This window comes from Dysidea avara, chromosome 8 (assembly GCF_963678975.1).
Source record: "Dysidea avara chromosome 8, odDysAvar1.4, whole genome shotgun sequence".
Lineage (NCBI taxonomy): Eukaryota > Metazoa > Porifera > Demospongiae > Dictyoceratida > Dysideidae > Dysidea > Dysidea avara.
In genome coordinates, this window is record NC_089279.1 from 35464079 (window position 1) to 35483405 (window position 19327).

The 19327-nt window shown below is 39.2% G+C and overlaps 2 protein-coding genes across 2 annotated transcripts in view; one reads left to right on the forward strand and one right to left on the reverse strand.

Moving 5' to 3' along the window:
• LOC136265034 (centromere protein L-like) overlaps positions 1-10153 on the reverse strand; it is an 11343-nt gene extending 1190 nt beyond the window's left edge. Inside the window, exons 1-6 of the mRNA XM_066059797.1 lie at positions 9995-10153; positions 9851-9949; positions 9682-9785; positions 1520-1607; positions 1200-1472; positions 389-497 (exon numbers count right to left, since the gene is read on the reverse strand). Coding sequence (XP_065915869.1) covers positions 389-497; positions 1200-1472; positions 1520-1607; positions 9682-9785; positions 9851-9949; positions 9995-10088 — 767 coding nt within the window. The 5' untranslated portion in view covers positions 10089-10153. The remainder of the gene's footprint in view (positions 1-388; positions 498-1199; positions 1473-1519; positions 1608-9681; positions 9786-9850; positions 9950-9994) is intronic.
• Positions 10143-19292, forward strand: LOC136265043 (cytochrome b-245 light chain-like). Its single transcript, XM_066059810.1, has 6 exons — positions 10143-10425; positions 10474-10570; positions 11011-11088; positions 11386-11469; positions 11865-11946; positions 18951-19292. The coding sequence occupies exons 1-6, from the start codon at positions 10278-10280 to the stop codon at positions 19149-19151; spliced, it is 690 nt and encodes a 229-aa protein (XP_065915882.1). The 5' UTR covers positions 10143-10277; the 3' UTR covers positions 19152-19292.
• The last annotated feature ends 35 nt before the right edge of the window (positions 19293-19327 follow it).

Below are 19327 nucleotides of genomic sequence, written 5' to 3' on the forward strand. Positions count from 1 at the left end.
TGTTTTGATGCCATTTGCAATGGACTTAGGATGTGTGATGACCTGACAATGTCTGGACTTGGTAAGCATAACAATTAAGTAACCTGGTACAGGCATGAATGGCCCAGCCAAACATCTTCTATGCTAAATCTGCTATAACTCTAGCAAGATTAAGACAAAGTTTGTGTGAAAATTGTTAGTCAGACGTGCTGTAGTGTTATTTTAAAACTTGTTTATGTGCCTAATAAGGTCAAAATCAGTTCACATATACAGCAGGGACATTAATTAAGACACAGCCACTATAATTGCACCCAAACATACATGAAGCATGTGTAATGATGTACCGCCTTAGTTTTGTTGAAATGTCATTTATTCACCATAATATACAGGTACAGGACATGGTACTAGCCTTTCCATGATGGTTGTGGTATCGATGGCTGACAATTCCAGAGTGACCTCTGACAATCCAGCATCTTTGATGTCCTCCGGACTATTGTAGACTGCCATCACCTTGTGATCTGTGTAGTGTAACAGTGAGGTGATTGTGTAGTGGAACCTTTGAATGGTGGCTGAGCCATTTTGTCAACTTGCAAACACCACAGAACACACACACACACACACACACACACACACACACACACACACACACACACACACACACACACACACACACACACACTTAAAACTCCAGCCTATAACATTGTCATTACCTGTTTAAAGCCAATATCCATCATTTCTGGATGCCCCAACATTCCAAAGGCAAGGAATACCAAGTTATATACCAGTTTGTCAGCAAGTCAGAGTTCAATAGAAGGGAATCACATCACATGATGCCATTGAACAATGAAGTAGAAGCATAGAGGCTGAATAGAGTGATTGATGAGATACTCTTATGGAGCAGTACTCTAGTTATAACAGTCAGTTACTCTATTCATACACTTTCAAATTAGTATTGTTGACCATATGAAATAAAAATTATGATGTTTATTTACTACAATATGCTTTCAATACCACGCAGCCTCGCCTACAGTGACACCTAGAGACTCGAATAATTTGGCAAGACATTACCCAAATATGCCTTCCATCATATACACACTACACACACACACACACACTACACACACACGCACGCACACACACACGCAACACACACATGCAAAACACTACACACACACACGCACACACAGAGTGTAAGTACATGCTACACACAATATACGTACCTTTGTTTTCTGCCAGATAATGAGCCATTATGTGGCGCATCTCTTTGTTTAAGAATTGAAGCCGCCACGTGTAGCAGTCAAATGACAGTGACAACCAACCTAAGAACTTTTTTGACAGAGCTGAGGTTGATTTGATCAACAACAACGGCAGAGATGTAAAGCCAGCCACCGTCTGAATATCTTTTGCCAAACAACACAAGTATGCCACTAAAATGGGAACCTCCTTTCTTTGTTTAATGGTGAACACAACCACCTTAACAGCTCTGGGTAAACCTGTTAATACAATGTGGCAGACTTGATACAACAACTACACATCTCACCTTCAAGGCTCAGTTCATTACAGATACTTATTCTAGACTTTAACAAGTCAACACTGCTACCATCATCCATCATAAGTATGTTACTGGCCTACAAGGGTGACATAGCTGGTAAAATAAAGAATATATAAGGCCACCATTATTATAGTGCTTGTTTCCCCATCCCTAGGTGCAGCAAATACAAATGTGGGTTGGAGGTGACCATTGATCACACACTCACGTATACTTGTTTGTGTATATGACTGTTCTATTAGAGTATTTCCATCTTGAAAAGTGCAAGCCTGTAAAGCTATAGCAGAGAGTTTAACCCATTCATTACCCTCTGACATATGCATTTACCTTCATAAAACATGACAAACAATTAATATGTAGTATTACCATTTGACTCCTGCTATATGTTACAGATATATCCGATTATGAGTGTAATAACATAACTATACTATTTCCTGGGAGTGCACTACAGTTTACAGATATTGAAATTCCTGTATGAGTTCCTGTGAGTGAGTTACTTTGTTCCTGTTAGTGTGCTCAAGGTTTAGTCGGAATTTAACTTTATAGCTAAACTGTGGCGATTAACATTTTTACTAAGCAGCGGTTTCCAGTGGTATGAATTGGTGGCACTGTGTGGCATGCAAGGGCTAAAAGTGACAAGGATTACTCCTGAGTCCTGAGATGGCCAGATGTTATTGATTCTCCACCATGTACCGTTGGGACCTCAGCTGGGACCTCAGCTGGGACTGATTGCCAGAGTGACTGAGAATAGATACAGACACTGTACCATTTTATACAGGTTAAGTGTTGTACTGGTGTATTTTTGTATTAACATTTCTATATTTGGCTATTTGCTCATTGGTAAATAATACCATTTGTGGTTGATACGATGTCATAAACTAGCCTGAGTGGTTTCCGCCACAAGGTGATAATTTAGTTATCACTGGGTGATAAATAACTTATCACACAGTAGCAGAGATGATACAGTAGTTACCACCCGGTGTGGCACTCTGATACTCCCACATGCTGGGATTTAAACATATATGTACATAATATCAAAGAAATGAAGCTATCCAATGGTAGAGTATTACAACCCACATTACTATATACAGAATATTTGATGATGTCACTATATTACATCCCCCTCACCACAAACCACTGAATAGACAACCACAACAATATCAGCATTACAAAAGGGAGGTCACATCGAGTATATATTTCATCAGAAACTCCACCATGACTGCTATTACTACAACAGTACTATTGGCTTTTGGGGTGCTATTGCCACTCACTACTGCCAGCAATCAGAATGGAGGCAACCTTACCACATCACCAACTGTTGTAATCTAGGATATGGTCATTTTACTTTCACCTTCTCTAGGAATCCTAATCCTCCAGGGGTGTATGTTATCTATGATTTTTGTGGTAATGATGACACGAGAGCTGATGCTTATTGTGACACTGTCAATGGAGGAGGAGGATGGTTAGTGGTACAGAGGAGACGAGATGGAACTGGAGACTTTAACAGGAAATGGGTTGAGTATGAAAATGGATTTGGCAGACTGACTGGCAATTTTTGGTATGGACTGAGAGCCCTCCATTGTCTCACTGGTCAAGGTGGTTGGGAGATGAGAATGGACCTTAGATTAGCTAATGGCAGTCATGTTGTCCTACAATATACACAGATGAAGGTGGTTAAAAGCTTAACCGTGGTTAGCACACAAAGAATCAAGGACGCCTCCAGCCAATCACGCACGTGATGCAGAATGCGTCATTTGTTGACTCGTGTGATCGAACTTCAACTTGTCGTGCGTAAAAGTGCCCCGCCCACTCCCAACCCTGTTCTACAAATTCCACCACATACTCCCTTACTCCTAATAGACAAGGAATAAGGTGAAAGGTCAGACCCGTCTCTACAGCACGGGCTATGGAACTCTCGCCCAGATAGGCTCAAGTTAGCTGCAGGGGCCAAAAATCCAACATCGAGTCATACAGGTTACAACAAAGGCTCGAAAAGCAGCTACGTGCCTGTCACCGATCTGCGCTGAGAGGGGATCACGTGACACCGGATCACATGATGAAACAACCTGACCACCTGCCAAAAATATAAATGTTGATGCCACTAACATCGACAACCACAAAACGTGATTCGACAAATGTGCTAATTTAAAGTTGCATCAGCTACTGACAAGTACAAACTAACTGTTGGAGGATTCCAGGGGACCACTACTGATCCAATGGTATATCACAATGGAATGTACTTCACCACCAAAGACAACGATAATTATCAAAAAATAATAAGCAACTGTGCTGTAGGTAGCAGTAGCCACCCCAATGGAAGATGGTGGTATAAAGGTTGTTGGTATGTAAACCCCAACAGTATCTCTACAGCTTACATCAACTACCAGTGGCACACTCTACCATTTGCGGAGATGAAGATCAGGCCGCTCCATTGTAACAATTAACACACAACATTTGAACAGAGTGTATAGTGCCACAATGTTATTGTACATTAATGTGTCATTGTTGTTTATTCCAAGTTTAGGTCAATGTTTTTTCTCTCTCCCTATTTTCATGGATGAAGGATTTTTGAGGATCACAGACACTCATATTTTGTACAGAATAAAATTCACAAGGATAAAAATTGGCGGACATCCAAGCTAGCACACAAAATCCACAAAATTTACGTCTATTGAAATTTGTGCATACAATATAATTATGGGACTATTGGACTGACATATTTTTCACATTCTGTGATTGGATTAACTGAGTCTCACTAGTCTAGTAGGGAACCCACTAAACACTGAATACAAGTACTGGAATATGCAAAAACTGTCTTGATAATTAATCATGTTTGTAGTGCAATAACTTACCCTGGTGCATAATTTTGCAGGGAATTAACACAACTGCCATAGTTAGCTAGTTATCAAGTTGATGATATTTTTCAAGATATCCTAGAGCAAGTTCAAGAAGCAAGATAGTCTTGCGTGGCTAGACCTGTATTTCAGTACAGGGCATGTTAATTATTGCGCTTGCTAAAAGATCTCTAATTGGTTAGCTAACCCCATGTTGAAATAGAAGTCGGGCACCATGCAAGATCAGCTTGCTACTCAAACTCGCGCTCTAGGAATATCTCTAAGGAGTTGACTAACTATCACTGTCACGGTAAGGAGTAAATGTTGTATAGCTAGTGGTATAACAAACAGTAGCAATATTCTGATTGGAAGATCTGGTCTTATTGCCCATGACAGTAGATTTGATTTTTGTCACGAACACAAAGCTGCATGAATACACTATCAAATTTCACTGTCAAATCACTTGGGCTTGAGTGGTCTGCTTTTGCTGGCTGCTTTTCCAAACTCCAGTGGTGATCCATACAAGCAGTCTGGGGCCTCGATGGAGCTCTGGCCAACCTGGGGAAGGCTGTGTGTGGCTGTACAGCTCCATGGTGTTGAAATTTGTTTTCATTTTAGCCAATAAGCCCCGAATGTCCCACAATTAGGTCTAATTCATCCTCATAAATTTTTTGAACAACCTCTTGCTATACCCATATTGGAGCTTGCCTCATATAGTCAACATCAAGCTTAAAACTATCTGAAACTTAGCGGTTGGCTACTTGTAAAGTGGATGATTTAGAAGGTGCATAAAGCTTCAACCATTGGCAGGCTACAACACTCTAAATGGAATTTCTCAGTTACATAAAAAGCTGTCTGTCAGTTCCTTTGACAACGTCCAACAGTTTTCTCTGCACGTAGTAAAGTGGTTTTGTGCAAAACAAAGTACTCATCACGTAGGACTACAACACTTTTATAACAGCTGTTATTCATCATGTATGATTCCTATGATGCTGCAGTGTAGCAAAATTTCACATATCAGAGCACAGGTAAACAATATGACATTCATTCTGTGTCTTTCAACCATTGTGTTTTCATGCATATAGTTCACTATACAGTACATAGTTGAAGTTCTCTTCTCAAATATGTACAGGACTTATTATACATATGCAGTCATTCTGGCTCTTCTGATGCTTAAGGTTACGGGATACTGTAAACCCCACATGTACACTATCGATCATTTTTCATGATTAGGGGTTTGATTTTTCTTAATGCATTGTTATCAAATATTTATGCATTCTTAACTTCTCATAAATCGACATGGAATTCAAATGTTGTTATGGAAACATGAGTTGTCCCCATGCCAAACAGTGAAAACTGTGAACCAAAAATCAGACCAATGAAGAACCATGAGAACTTACTAACAATTCTAAGGTTTGAAGAACATCACTTGTGAGGGACTGACAAGAGGATTTGTGAATAATGTGTATAGTTGCTGAAATATGACTACAATATGGCCTAAAGCAAGACACTGTGGTCACAAAATTAATTTTAAATTGATATCACAAGCACTAGAAACATTATTTCTAACAAATGGCTCCGTCAGGACCTAGACAAGAAGCCAGACTAGTAGTCTGTTTATACAAAATGTTAACAACTAGTTTGACAGTCCTGATTTTTGGTTCAAGAAAATATCGCCATTAGTCAGCAAAACTACGCATGCGCTTACAGGTGCGCCAGTTGCTAAGTGTGTTGTATCTATGTTATCTTGTACTGTTACGTGTGTTTTCTTGTACCTTGTAACTGTCCAGTCAGCACGCTATTATTCTCCCAACAATTTAAGCCTGTTACCAGCTGATACAAAACACAACAACACCAAGCCCGCCTTAATTACGTAATAAAATTTTTGTTTGACAGTCGCTCACTATCCCGTAACCTTAAAGTGTTTCTCAACGTTTTGGCTAGGCTAGTGGTAAACATGCCCTACAAGCTCTGCCTTCTGTGTTTACCCTCCAGTGCAATACAGCATTAAATGTTTCGATATGTAGCCTGATGGCTCAGAACAGAGTGCATACATAGTCTGATTTAAGAATAATTATCCCTAAAATGTGATTAATCAGTTTTTGATAGGTGGATGAAGTTGGGGGTACAGGCCCGTAGCCAGGGAAGTGCTCCGAGTAGCTTATTCAGTACTTGTAACGCAAGATCGAGATACTCTTATAGAGCAGTCAACCACTCTAATAGAACAGTCACAATTTCTTTTAAAAGCTGTATGTAACAACTGAATATATTTACAAACATATTGAGATTGCCTAAACTTGAGCTTTCATTAAATAAAAAAATTTGGGGGACAAGCCAGCCCACGAATAGCATCCATGCTTCAACTCCGTGCAATGTGTAAATTTCATTGCTTAAGACACCCTTTGTTCTGCTCCACTGCCCTTGTAGAGTGCTCAATCTTTCCCAATCTTATTCACTGTGACATTCCAATATATTATGTTTAGACACATGCATGTACAGTAGCAGTAGAGTTATTTTTCCAGATGTCATCCATACATTAAAAATTGTTATTTTTATTGACTGAAATGCCACTAAATTCAACATTTTAGTATCTATTTTCAAGGGGGGGGGGGGGGGGGGGCATCTTTGCATGATGTGACTGGGCCTGCGAAAACAGGGCATGTGGGCACAAACTATATCCCGTCGCTCTACAGGTCATATCTCAGAACTGGAACAGAATATTTGCATTCTGTAGCTTGCATCATAACACCAATCAAATGTTTAATGGTACAAAAAGTTATGAGTGATGAAAGTGTGAAAAAGTAGGCAAAAATCATGTGCCCACATGCCCTATTTTCGCAGGCCCAATCACATATAATCTGAATCATTCTGCATAAAATGGTCCACTTTTCTTCTAAAAGAACCTACCCAGATAAAAGTCTGGCTACGGCCCTGGATGGGTTTAAATTATGTTTGAGCTGCTAAGAATCTTCAAACACGCTAATAGAGCAGGTGCCATGTTCATTATTTATTTGTTCACCAGTTACAAAGAAAAGTCATTAACAGCTGGATCAAACCCCCTACCATTGAATACTCGTTCTTTTTGGACCTAGTGTAGCTTGTGATCTTATCATTATCAAATCTCTTCTAGTCTCAGCCCACATCTACAGAATCTACACTGTCCTTATCTTAGATGTGTACTGATAATCAGATCAGCTATTGGTTGACAAGTGTGCATAACGTGAATCACCACAAGCATACAAAGAGCACTGAAGTCCAAAGTTACTCTCATTACATGTACAAACTTTCAGCGATATAGAAGCAACTGGGACAAGTTACAATTGAATTTTTTGTCTTTAAATGTATACGGGGAGCCAAATTCAGCTTTAAAGTATTATTCATGCTTAACTGATTCCAATCCACTAAAATATTTCTGAGATTAGCAATCAGTATTCTCATATAAAAGACCATTTAAAAATTAGACTACTATTAGATGTTGCTTCAGCCCAATAGGCGCATTTTGACTACTATTAGACGTTGCTTCAGCCCAATAGGCACATTTTGACTACTATTAGACGTTGCTTCAGCCCAATAGGTGCATTTTGACTACTATTAGACATTGCTTCAGCTCAATAGGCGCATTTTGATCTACCGCATTATGTAAATGTACACATCATGGATTTACTTTTGTCTTCCACTGTGTCCCATTTCTCTTTGCTGACAGTGCATTTGTAATCAGAATCGTCTGTATTTTTTTTGTAAGGACTGGATTGATTGCAGAGGCACTTCTTGCACTGTTATTTGTTTGTAATGCTGAACATAGTTGGAAATGAAGTGTAACAGTCACTTCACTTTTCAGTGGTTGCTAATTGGAGTGCGTGTTCTGGCAAAAATATTAAGTCTGGTGCCACTCTTTCTTTTGATGTGGTATGCACAGTCATAATAATAAGTACACGGAAAACTTAGAAACTTTTAAGTTTTGAAAGGGATGAAACAAGGGAGGTCACCTTCACCTGCAGATGTACTGGTAGGCATTTAATCCCTATTCAGTCTATAGCAATGACTGAAGTAGGGGATTAAATGTTCACTAGTGTATCTTCAGGTATAGGCGACCCCCTTTGTTTCATTACTTCTATGATCCCTAATTGAACTTAACGTCGTTGCTATTTGGTCAGCATGTCTTATGCTAAAAAACATGTTTAAAGTGTGAGACTAGCTTGTGGTGTATCACTGGACTGGACTACTGGACTCACATAAAATTTGCTCAAACACATTTTTTCAACCACTAAAAGTGATTTCATAGAGTAGTATACCACACTTGAAGCTAGGGCTCTCCTCTCCATGTCTTGTCTTGCATAAAAAAGAGGCACATGTCTATCTTTTTTAAAATTAGGCATTACAGTGCAAGTGCTGAAGGTCTGTAAGATACTTGGTCCTACAGTCTGTTTAAAGATGTTATATTAAGTATGTTTGAAAAAGGTGCTATATAGTTTTGGAGGTCTATAACTTTGGTTTGAACCCTGTTACACTCGCTGTATTTTTTTTGAAAATATGTGTAACCTTCCTTCCTATTTGAAGTGTGTGCATTGGGAAGCAATTCTTTAACACTGCATACTCATTGCTATTTACAAACATTATAACCAAAGAGCCGGCAATGCACAGACTACAGGTAGTTTCTATATCATAATGGTGTAAACATATATGTGGTGGCTATTTTAAAAAAGAAGGCTAAATTAGATAAGACGGCAGTGTTAACAGTGCACAGTGCTTGAAACATTGCTAGCAGTAGGCAAATTATGATAAAGAACTGCACCAAAGTTTTAGTGTAGTTTTTGTGATCAATGTACAAGTTTTATGTCTCATGGTGAATGGTGTCAGTTTCTAAGACACTTATTTTAGTTAAATCTGGCAATAAAAGGCAAGAAAACAAAAAAAAACTTGAGTCCACTAGTAATCCTGTCCAGTAGTCCTGTCCAGTAGTCCAGTCCAGTGAATGGATACACCCATTAGCTTGCTCCTCAAACTTGCTCTAAGGATATCTCAAAGAATATTGTCTACTGACAAGTTGATTGGTAGTTAACTATTGCTGTCACATTCCCTGCACTGCCTGCAGCATTACTACACACCAGGAAGCGTTGTATAGTGGCATAATGAACGGTAGTGAAATACAGTTTTCGCATATTCCACTGCTTATCTTCAGCATCTAGAAGTGTGCCATAAGGGTGCTTACTAGTAAGACCCTGTAAACCCAACCACAGAATGTGCAAAAAGGGCACTAATACCTGCAACTTGTGCAGAGAAACACTGGTCTGGCCACCAGATATACAGAGGTTTACTCACCCTGATATGAGTAGTTAGTTTCTTAGAGTACTGCTTCAAGTGGCTGTAGTTGAACTTGTACAGTTGATTGACCCAGTGTAGTCTCCATGTTTTGTATAATAGCTCTAGTGGAACCATATATGGTGGAACACACACGTTACACAACATACTCTAAGCAGTCACATCTCACCCGAAGAAATCGTAGATAGTTGACTAGTGCTTAGTGAGGGCTCTGCACTGGCGCCACTGTCTTCACTGATTACTGGCAGGACATTAGCTTCCTCGATCCCTACAGAGAAAACTCTATATTCTGCAAAGCTCAGTCGCTACTCACTTGGCGTTCTGGCCTTTCTTCTAGAGGTTGAGTAAGGTGTCATCCTCCTTCCTGAGCGAGTCCTAGAACTACTGGCCTCTGAACTGCTCGCCATTTATATCTCCAAGTTAAAAATTCCCGCCCTGCCAATTAGTTTATTTCTAGTTCATTAGCGCTAACGGAAATTATAACTTGGGAGTAATAAAGCGCCAAGTGGAAAACGAATAAAAGCTCAGCACTAGTAGAACAGTGATTCACTAGTTATTATTATTGCAGTTACTACAGTGAAGTATTCTTGTAAAGGATGAGTGCCGCGGAGTATAAGGTGTCCGATGCTGGGTCGTGGGAGTCAACACGAAAGAGGCTGGCGATGAAATCGGCCTTCTATAGCCCATTCTTCAGGATAGAATGGGCAATGTGGGCTAATGAACAAGCTTTGTATGGCGGCTTAAGTGAGTTACAAGTTTGCTAAACAAGTCTTAAATTTTCGTTGTTTACAGTCACGTTTTTTGGTGCACTGTTCGGAGCAACTATGACATTCATTGAAGGAGACACGCTACCATCAAGATACGGGTTCTACTCCCGTTACATTGTCCTGTATCCTTCAACCATATTATTACATGATAGTATTGTAGGAGGTATGCAGGTGGAGGCGTAGAGTACATACTACATCATGGCTTCTACCCTGGTCCCTTAATGTGTATTCAAACAGGAACAGTTAGTACAAGTTCTAAGAACACAACTCTTATTCACATTATGGTATTCAGCCCATACAAGGTCGAAGTACACAATAGTATTGCTGTGTGCACTTCAAGGGCTTTTGTTTACCATTTGTCATGATAACAAATCAATGGCTTCTACTTGCCATATACATGATATGAAAATGTTGCTCGTTGGGAAATTCTGGTCATGCTTGTCCGGGCTAGATTTTCCTCTTGCCCACTAATTGGAAAAAAGTTGACATGCAAGACTATATGGGGAATTGTTTGTGATTGTTACATGTCAATCTGTCCTAGTTTCCTTGACAACTTGGCCAGTGCACTGTCTCCAATTATTGTCTTTGTTGAATATCCTCGTAGTAATCGACGGAACAACAAACGCACTCCAGAACGACTGTGAGTTGTGTGTATATGATAGATTTTCTATACCTGAAGAAATGTTTTTTTTTTGTTTTTTTAAACCTTTCAGTATTGATATTGAGTAAATCTGTACATATCCCCAAGCCTTGCCTTACATTTCCTTTAATGTATGTCTAAGGCAAGGGAATAATATGTTGTACAATTTTGTATATATGCCAATATGTCAACTTGTCAAAAATATAATACTTGACTAACACCTGGGTCATCATTGTGCAGTATCCTGCCTGCCCAAAGTTCTCACACATTACTTACAGATGTATATTCTATTGTCAGGCTTCAAGGGTTCATCAGTCCTATCATTCATTTCACTCGTCTTCTTGGACGTAACTACCTCATCAGATGTGTAGTCTTGTGGGCGTAAGTGAAGTTGTGTAGTGTTGTAAATATTTGTAACCCAACCTATCTCTTCCTCACCCCTCCTAACTGTCTACTGGAGCACTAGAGATACTGTACAAGTAGTACAACTTTTTGAGTTCACGAATTTCATGGCTGCTTACCAATATTTTTTTTAATCCTTAACCATTCTATGGCTGCTTGTGTGGTGAATGAGTAATCCTCAATATTGCCTTTTGTGTACACACATTGAAAACTTAGGCAAAATCTGCTCAGTACATTTTCACGTGTCACTACATATAGCTTTGGTGGGGAAAAAACTTTGGCGAATTGAAGGACAATTCACCAAATTTGTCAATGTTTTACCAAAAGTTTTTTACTATATGATATGTTGTAACAAGTGCTCTTGCTCCGTTTAGGTTTTCCATTCCTTGCTTCTTCCTTCTGTCCACTGTGTTTGGAGGAATGTGCTTAGTACTGGCTGGAATATTATACTTTATAGTAAGATTACCTATCTGTTTTATGTATATTGTATTTGTGGTTATATTGTGTATGCACACGCATGTGTGTGTGTGTGTGTGTGTGTGTGTGTGTGTGTGTGTATGTGTGAGGCAGCATAGCCAAGTGGCTAGAGCACTGGCCTGGTAATCTAAAGCAGGTAAGCGTCGCAAAGCGCTTGCAGTGATTATGGGCTCCTGTCAAGGTTTAATGCCTGGTTATGCAAGTTGTTGTCGTTTCTTGAGCAAGAAGCTTTACTCAGTCTATCCAATTGTTTACCTGGTGACCTGGTGTCAACTAGGGAAGCAGCCCACCCAACTGTAACATCAGTGGGTATGTACTAGTGACTAGTATGTACTTACCTAGCAAATTCCAACCGTCCATGTCTCACATAGTGGATGAAGGTACAAGTGGGACTTCAGGTGCCCACATCATCACCTGGTACAGCCTTACTAGTCCTATCCCAGGAGGATGACTCATAACACCTATGTAGTGCACAGCTGGTTCACTAAGTTACATGAAGGTTCAAGTTATTGACCTGTTTTAATACAGTCTGATTACCGTATAGCGGGAAATTTTCGAAAGGTTAAATTTTCGAAAAATTCGAAAATAATGTGTTTTCGAAAATATTTTTTTCGAAAATATAGCAAGCAATAGCTAGTACATCCCGGCTTTGAAGTGACAATCAAAGAAAGTATAGTTAGCTATAAATGAAGTTTGCGAGTGCACACATGCATAGTTTCTGCTAATATCAGTTAGTTATAGGCCTAATGTATTATAGCTAGGCACTGGGCCACACACAAGTAGCTAACCATATACGTACCTATACCACGCATACGAGCGAGCACGAATGACACCACGAGTCTTGAAGCCTACAACTATAAGAGCCAGAAATTACTAGGAAAGGCAGCAAATATCTAGACAGGCTGAAAAAACGCCATGTACTTTATAGCTATGCTCGATCCGCATACCACTGAATTAAGGCAAAGTCCGCCAAATAACATGGTTCAACCTACGAAGGAAGACCCTAGGGTAGCTAGATGAGATTCTATCAAAGCCAGATTGGGCTTTTATCTAGACAATCAAAGCAGCAAATTCTAGTTATGTACGTGATCAACGCAACCACTTCCTCCGTGAATTAATTATCTACGGTGCGGCGCGGTAAAGAGGCATTGTTTCGAAAATATTTTTTCGAATTTCCAATCAAGCACTCTTTTTCGAAAATTTAACCTTTCGAAAATTTCCCGCTATACGATATATAGCAATTTCTGTGGCCATGAAAAGCACCCTCAGTAGCTCCTTACCTTTGTCATAATCTCACAAACAAATGCACCTCTTTCTGTAAAACATAGCATTATGTTCATTATTAAATTCAACTAAATCTGTCATGAAACATGTAAATACATTGTAAGTTACACCCTTAGGTACTATGTACATACACAGCAATAACAATTAATTTTGCGGTATGCATTACAAATCAATTGCCACGATTGTTATTGTTCAATGTCTTTTATAAAACTGTCAAGATACCCGTGTGCTGCACAAAAGGGACCCGTGTGCTGCACAAAAGGGACCCGTGTGCAGCACAAAAGGGACCCGTGTGCAGCACAAAAGGGACCCGTGTGCAGCACAAAAGGGACCCGTGTGCAGCACAAAAGATACCCGTGTGCAGCACAAAAGGGACCCATGTGCAGCACAAAAGGGACCCGCACAAAAGATACCCGTGTGCAGCACAAAACGGACCCGTGTGCAGCACAAAACGGACCCGTGTGCTGCACAGGTCCCTTTTGTTCACTTATATACTGGCTTACTTTCAATATCCAGTTGCCCGATTCAGTTGAAAATCATGCACCATGTGAAAAACTTTGCTATAGAAAGAGTTGCCTCCTTTACAGACATTTATGTTGCCCAGTGTGTAAAGGGAAACTAGTTCATTTCTATAATCAAAAGTACACCAAAAAATTTTTTTTTCAACTAGAGTAGGGACCATAGCCCATTGATAAAAAAGTACTGAAACAAGCTGGAGTAGTGCACGATATTAAATCACAGTAAAACAATAAGAAGTGCTATATCCCTACTGTGCATTTCCATTACGGTATCTTGAGTACAGTAGGGATATAACACACTACTCCAGCTTGTTTCAGTACTTTTTTATTGATGTGCTATGGTCCCTACTCTAGTTGAAAAATTCCAATTTCTCGTGTATTTGTTTGTAAACTGTTTTTGTGAATATGACTAGTGAACCCATGCATACCGTATAGAAAGAAAGAAATGGTGCCACATGCCCCAACTATCAATTATTGTCTGAAAAGTGAAGTATCCATTATGTTTCACTGTCAGCTTTGTTTAATCTGTTACGTAACATTACGAATCAAGAACTGTTCGAAAAGCACCTCGGCAATCAAAGTATTTACTATGAAAAATACGGATGATTTCCGTTACGAAGGGAAGCCAACGTGTACTACCACCAAATCTACACTTTTCGCTGTCAGCAAAGATGAATGGAGGACACTGGTAAATCCATGAAGAATGCAATGTATGTACTGCGGTATGCCAAAAGGCACCTCTCGGGCTGAAGCGACATCGAACAGTGAAAAAATCAAGCCTGTAGCCTTAGCCATTATCGAGTTACGCTTGTCTGAAGGCATCAGTCAGTTACTCAGTCAGTAGAAAATTCCGTTTAATTTTACAATTCCGTAACAACTTGTTGAAGCGTTTTGGGTCAATCTGAATACTTGTTTGGGCTTAGTTTTACCTAACCAATACTGCCTCATCGTCATCAGGGAAAAGTGAGGCTAGTTTTTAGGTGATGTTTCTTCATGGGCCATGCCTACTATACAGTACTATGATAACACACTTTTGTAAGCATTTGAAGCTACTGTTTTTTTCTTATTTTTTTCACAACTGTGACAATTGTGCCAAAGCATCATGTGAGGTCATTATAGGGGTCATTCCATGTCAAATCAACCAGGAATTTATCTTGGATTTTGACGAAACTTGGTGTGTTTGTATTAGTCTCGTGTTGCCAGACCGCTTTTTTTTTTTCTTTTTCATTTGGCCGGGGGAAAAAAGAGTCTGGTCTGGTTCAAATACCCACACTTGTTCTCAAAATCCTGGTAGTGGCCAAGATTAATTCTATGCGTGCATCTTAATGCATTCTCGAAGTATGTGAATGGATGTTAAGTCTGTCATTGACTGGGTAATTGAAAAGTTAGGATTCCGACCATTCAGTGACGAACAGGCAAACTATGATTTTGTAATGTTTGTATTGAATGTAGTAAGCGCGCATAGAATTAATCCCGGCCACTACTGGGATTTTGAGTGGGTATTCGAACCGGACCAGACCCTTTTTTTTTCCCCCAACTAAATGAAAGAGAAAAAAAAAGCGGTCTGGACTATGTCTGTATAGTACCTGTGGTGCTTATCACTCATGCAAATTTTTAGCTCCATACACCCCATAATTTTGTATTTATGACCACAAATATTTCATGAAAATTTGGTCCATCTCTAACTGTAACTTCACACTGTGTAAATACTTTTAAACACTTAGTGACCATCTGTATTGAAAGACCATCTATGTGCTGCAGTTAATTTATAATTTTCTCAAAGCATCAACCCTTTCTAGCAAATCCAAAAATGGTCCTTATTAGACAGGTGGACTTTAAATGAGATCACTATGCATCCATAAACACGTGAATGCTGTACCATCTCTTCAGAAATACTTTATTAAGTCAAATCTTGCCATAGTGCACTTACATACATAGCCCCACTCCACACTATTCAAGTTACTTACATGGCTGCATAGGCACAACAGACCTCCTCAAAAAGGATACCTGGTCACCTTGATAGCCAGGATATGTTTCTTTATAATTGTACGTACATTTGGACCCAATACAAGTCTGTGGTTTCTCACTTTATCAATGGTCCAGGGAATAGAAGAGTTACAATTACTTGTACCAAGAGTTTTTTTAATATTATGAACACTTCCTTGTACTTCAATGTGTGATTTATACTACTGTAATTGATAAAATTTAATGGTTTTGTATTCACAGTTTGAAGATCAATACAGGCAAATACTTATGAAAACATGGTCAACATGTTTACCTCCTGCTTGAGTATGTGAATGAATTTATGACTTGATCTTTAAAGTGGTCATGAGTGTAAAGTAATTTAGTAATTAATTTCACACATTGTGGTGTGTGCGGTAAAACCCCTCCATTCCTATGACCACAGTAAAGTGCTCATACCGTATAGAGGGAAACTTTGGTGCCGTTAAAATTTGGCGATTGATCATGAATTTGCCAAATTTTCCCCATCCAAATATTTTGGTGGCGAAGAAAATAGCAAACCAAGCCTCGAACTAATCAATTTTCTACTCAACCAAGGGATAGTGGGCCAGGCATTACGCTAGAGCCAAGCCTGCCTCGACTACCACACTAGGTAGCTAGTTACTGTACATGTGGTATCCTCAAACTTCAACTCGAAACGGGCATGACAAGTATAGCTAGTCCTACCATGTTAAGTATGATATTCACTATTCCAGAGGGTGTAGATCTACTTTCTATATAGTATTACCTTTTAGTTGGTAGCTGACTCCAGGCGCCGAATCGCTGAGAGGTGTGGCACTCCAGTTCTCGCTTCAGGCACAGCAATTAGTGATCTAATTAATTCAATACGGTGCACGCTTTGCTAATAATTCGCCAAATTTTATTTCGCCAACAGTGGTATTTTGCTTGATTCACCAAATTTTTCCCCCTCCAAAGTTTCCCTCCGTACGGTATTACAGAAACCACAGAAGTAACTTGGTTCAAATGTATGTGCACCACCAGCAGGGGCAGATCCACAAGAGGGGTGTACCATGACCAGCACAGTAGGTAGCTATATAAAGCAGAAGCACAGAACCAAAGAAGCTAAAAGTATCTTATATGTATCATGACTGAAAATTTAAGCACAAATATCTAATAAATCATGCTTTCTAAGTAATCTGCATTGATCAAGAGCTGTGGGGATCATGTAGTGACATGCAGTCATGAGTTCAGTTACTAACCCAAAGTAAGCAAGTAATGACATGTAAAGGACCAAATGCGTTTAAATTCCTAGCAGGCTATATAGCTAAGTGTACATAATCATGTCCATGGGTTAGTGCCTATGCAGCCACATACGCAACTTAAATAGGGCTAAGTCCACTACAGTGAGATTCAACTTAATAAAGAAGGTATTTCTGAAGAGATAGTACAACATTCACATGATATGTGTATGGACACATGGTGGTCAGGTCACATCTGTAAGTCAACTTGTCCAATAAGGACCATTTTTGGATTTGCTAGAAAGTGTTTGATGCTTTGGTGATATTTACATTAATACTCAATTTAAAAAGTATAAATTAACTGCAGCACATAGGTGGTCTTTCAATACAGGTGGTCACTAATACAGGTTGCAGTGTACCTAGACACCTTCACTCTTTAAAACAAACTTGTTATTGGAGATGTACACTCCCATACAACAATAATAGGCTACAAAATTCCACTGCATACCACAACATAATTCATTATCTCTTGAACCCATTGTGGTCCCACCAAAAAATTTTTATCACAAAGATAGACCATGACTCAATCATTATTCACAAAAAAAAAATTTGAAGAAATTCAAGCTGCAGTTTTTGAAATATAAAGGTTTAAAGTTTTTAATCCAATACTTTTGAACCGTAATTAAGTAGATATCCCATAATTTAGGGATCAATGGAAAGGTTAATCAACGGTCTTTCATCAGTAAAAATTGTGTTAAATATTTACACAGTGTGAAGTTACAGTTGATTTTGAACTAGTACCAAATTTTCATGAAATATTCAAAATATTTCTAGTCATAAATCAGAAACTATGGGATGTATGGAGAAAATTGCATGAGTGATAGGCACCACAGCTACTACAAACACACAAAGTTTCGTCAAAATCCGAGAGATGACCCTAAATTCCTGACATGGAATGACCCATTGTACTATCGTACTGTATTATTAGGGATTAGGGCTGTGCGATAATGAAACTTATATTTCGATACATTTTGATGACAAAAACTATTTTATCACAATAAACAATATTATCTCAATAATGAAATATTGTCATAGAGTACTTTGTGTATATAATTGTTTAAGGGTTTAACTTGAGGTTGATTGTATCAGGTGAACTTCAATAGAGCAGGGGAGGGGCAAAAGGTTGTTTACAAAATTGATGAGGAATACATATGGTACTGCTCAAATGCAATGTCACATTTGCTCGAGCGAGTTGATTGCGAGTGATCGAAAATTCACTAATTAAAGGGGCGTGGCACTCATTTCGCTTGCGACTATTTATCCCCTATCTCGCACTGAGAATACTCGCGAGCGAAACAGTGTCACGCCCCTTTAATTAGTGAACTTTCGATCGCTCGCAATTGACTTGCTCGACCGAATGTGACGTTGCATTTGAGCAGTACTGTAGACATAAATTAGGCCAAATTAGTGCCCATTCAGGTCTCAAAACTAGCTAAAATGAAAGGAAATTTACAGCACAGGTCTTTATTCAACAACGCAGAGCTGTACAGCCACATACAGACATCCCCGGGTTGGCCAGAGCGTCATTAAGGTCCCAGACTGCTCATACGGATTGCCACTGGGCTCGGGAAAAACAGCTATCACTCAAGCCTGGCTGAATTTGACAATGAAATTTAACAGTGTGTTCATGTTATGTAGCAATGAAAATCAAACCTGCTGTCATGGATAAGATTGGTTTGCCCAGATCTAGTCACATTTGTGATGGTTACATTTGTACCGTTAAACTGAAGTTTGTGAAAGTTTATATATTTGTGAAGTCCTGCTTCAAATCACTCAGTACACAAACTTTTTCTCTCATGAATGGGTTGAGTTGCAGCATGATAATTATGTTTGAAATGGGTTGTTAATGTGGATAACAAGATTGTAGGGTAGTGTACGTCCATAAGTATAAAACTGACTTGAGTCTTACTCCTTGTTACAGGCTGCAGTACTGGGAGAGCAGTGGAGGCCAATATCACTGAAATGGGGACCAGGTTCATCAAAGGGAGAGGAAGAAGTTATTTCAAATACCAGAGCTGGTCCAACTACCCTGTCTGCTCCACCGTCCAAACCACCTCCTCGTCTGCCGAACACAATATCAGCACCACCTGACAGACCACCACCAAGACCCAATGTGGCCTGATCCTAATATATTAATGCACTGGTTCATAGCAACAACAGTATTATTAATAACTCTCCTTATTTTTCTATTTATGTACTGGAACACAATAATGTGTTGTTAGTGATGTTCTTCTTGATTTAATAAACAAGTTATTACAATGTGCATGGTACCAGTATGTAGACAATTTTAGCAATACT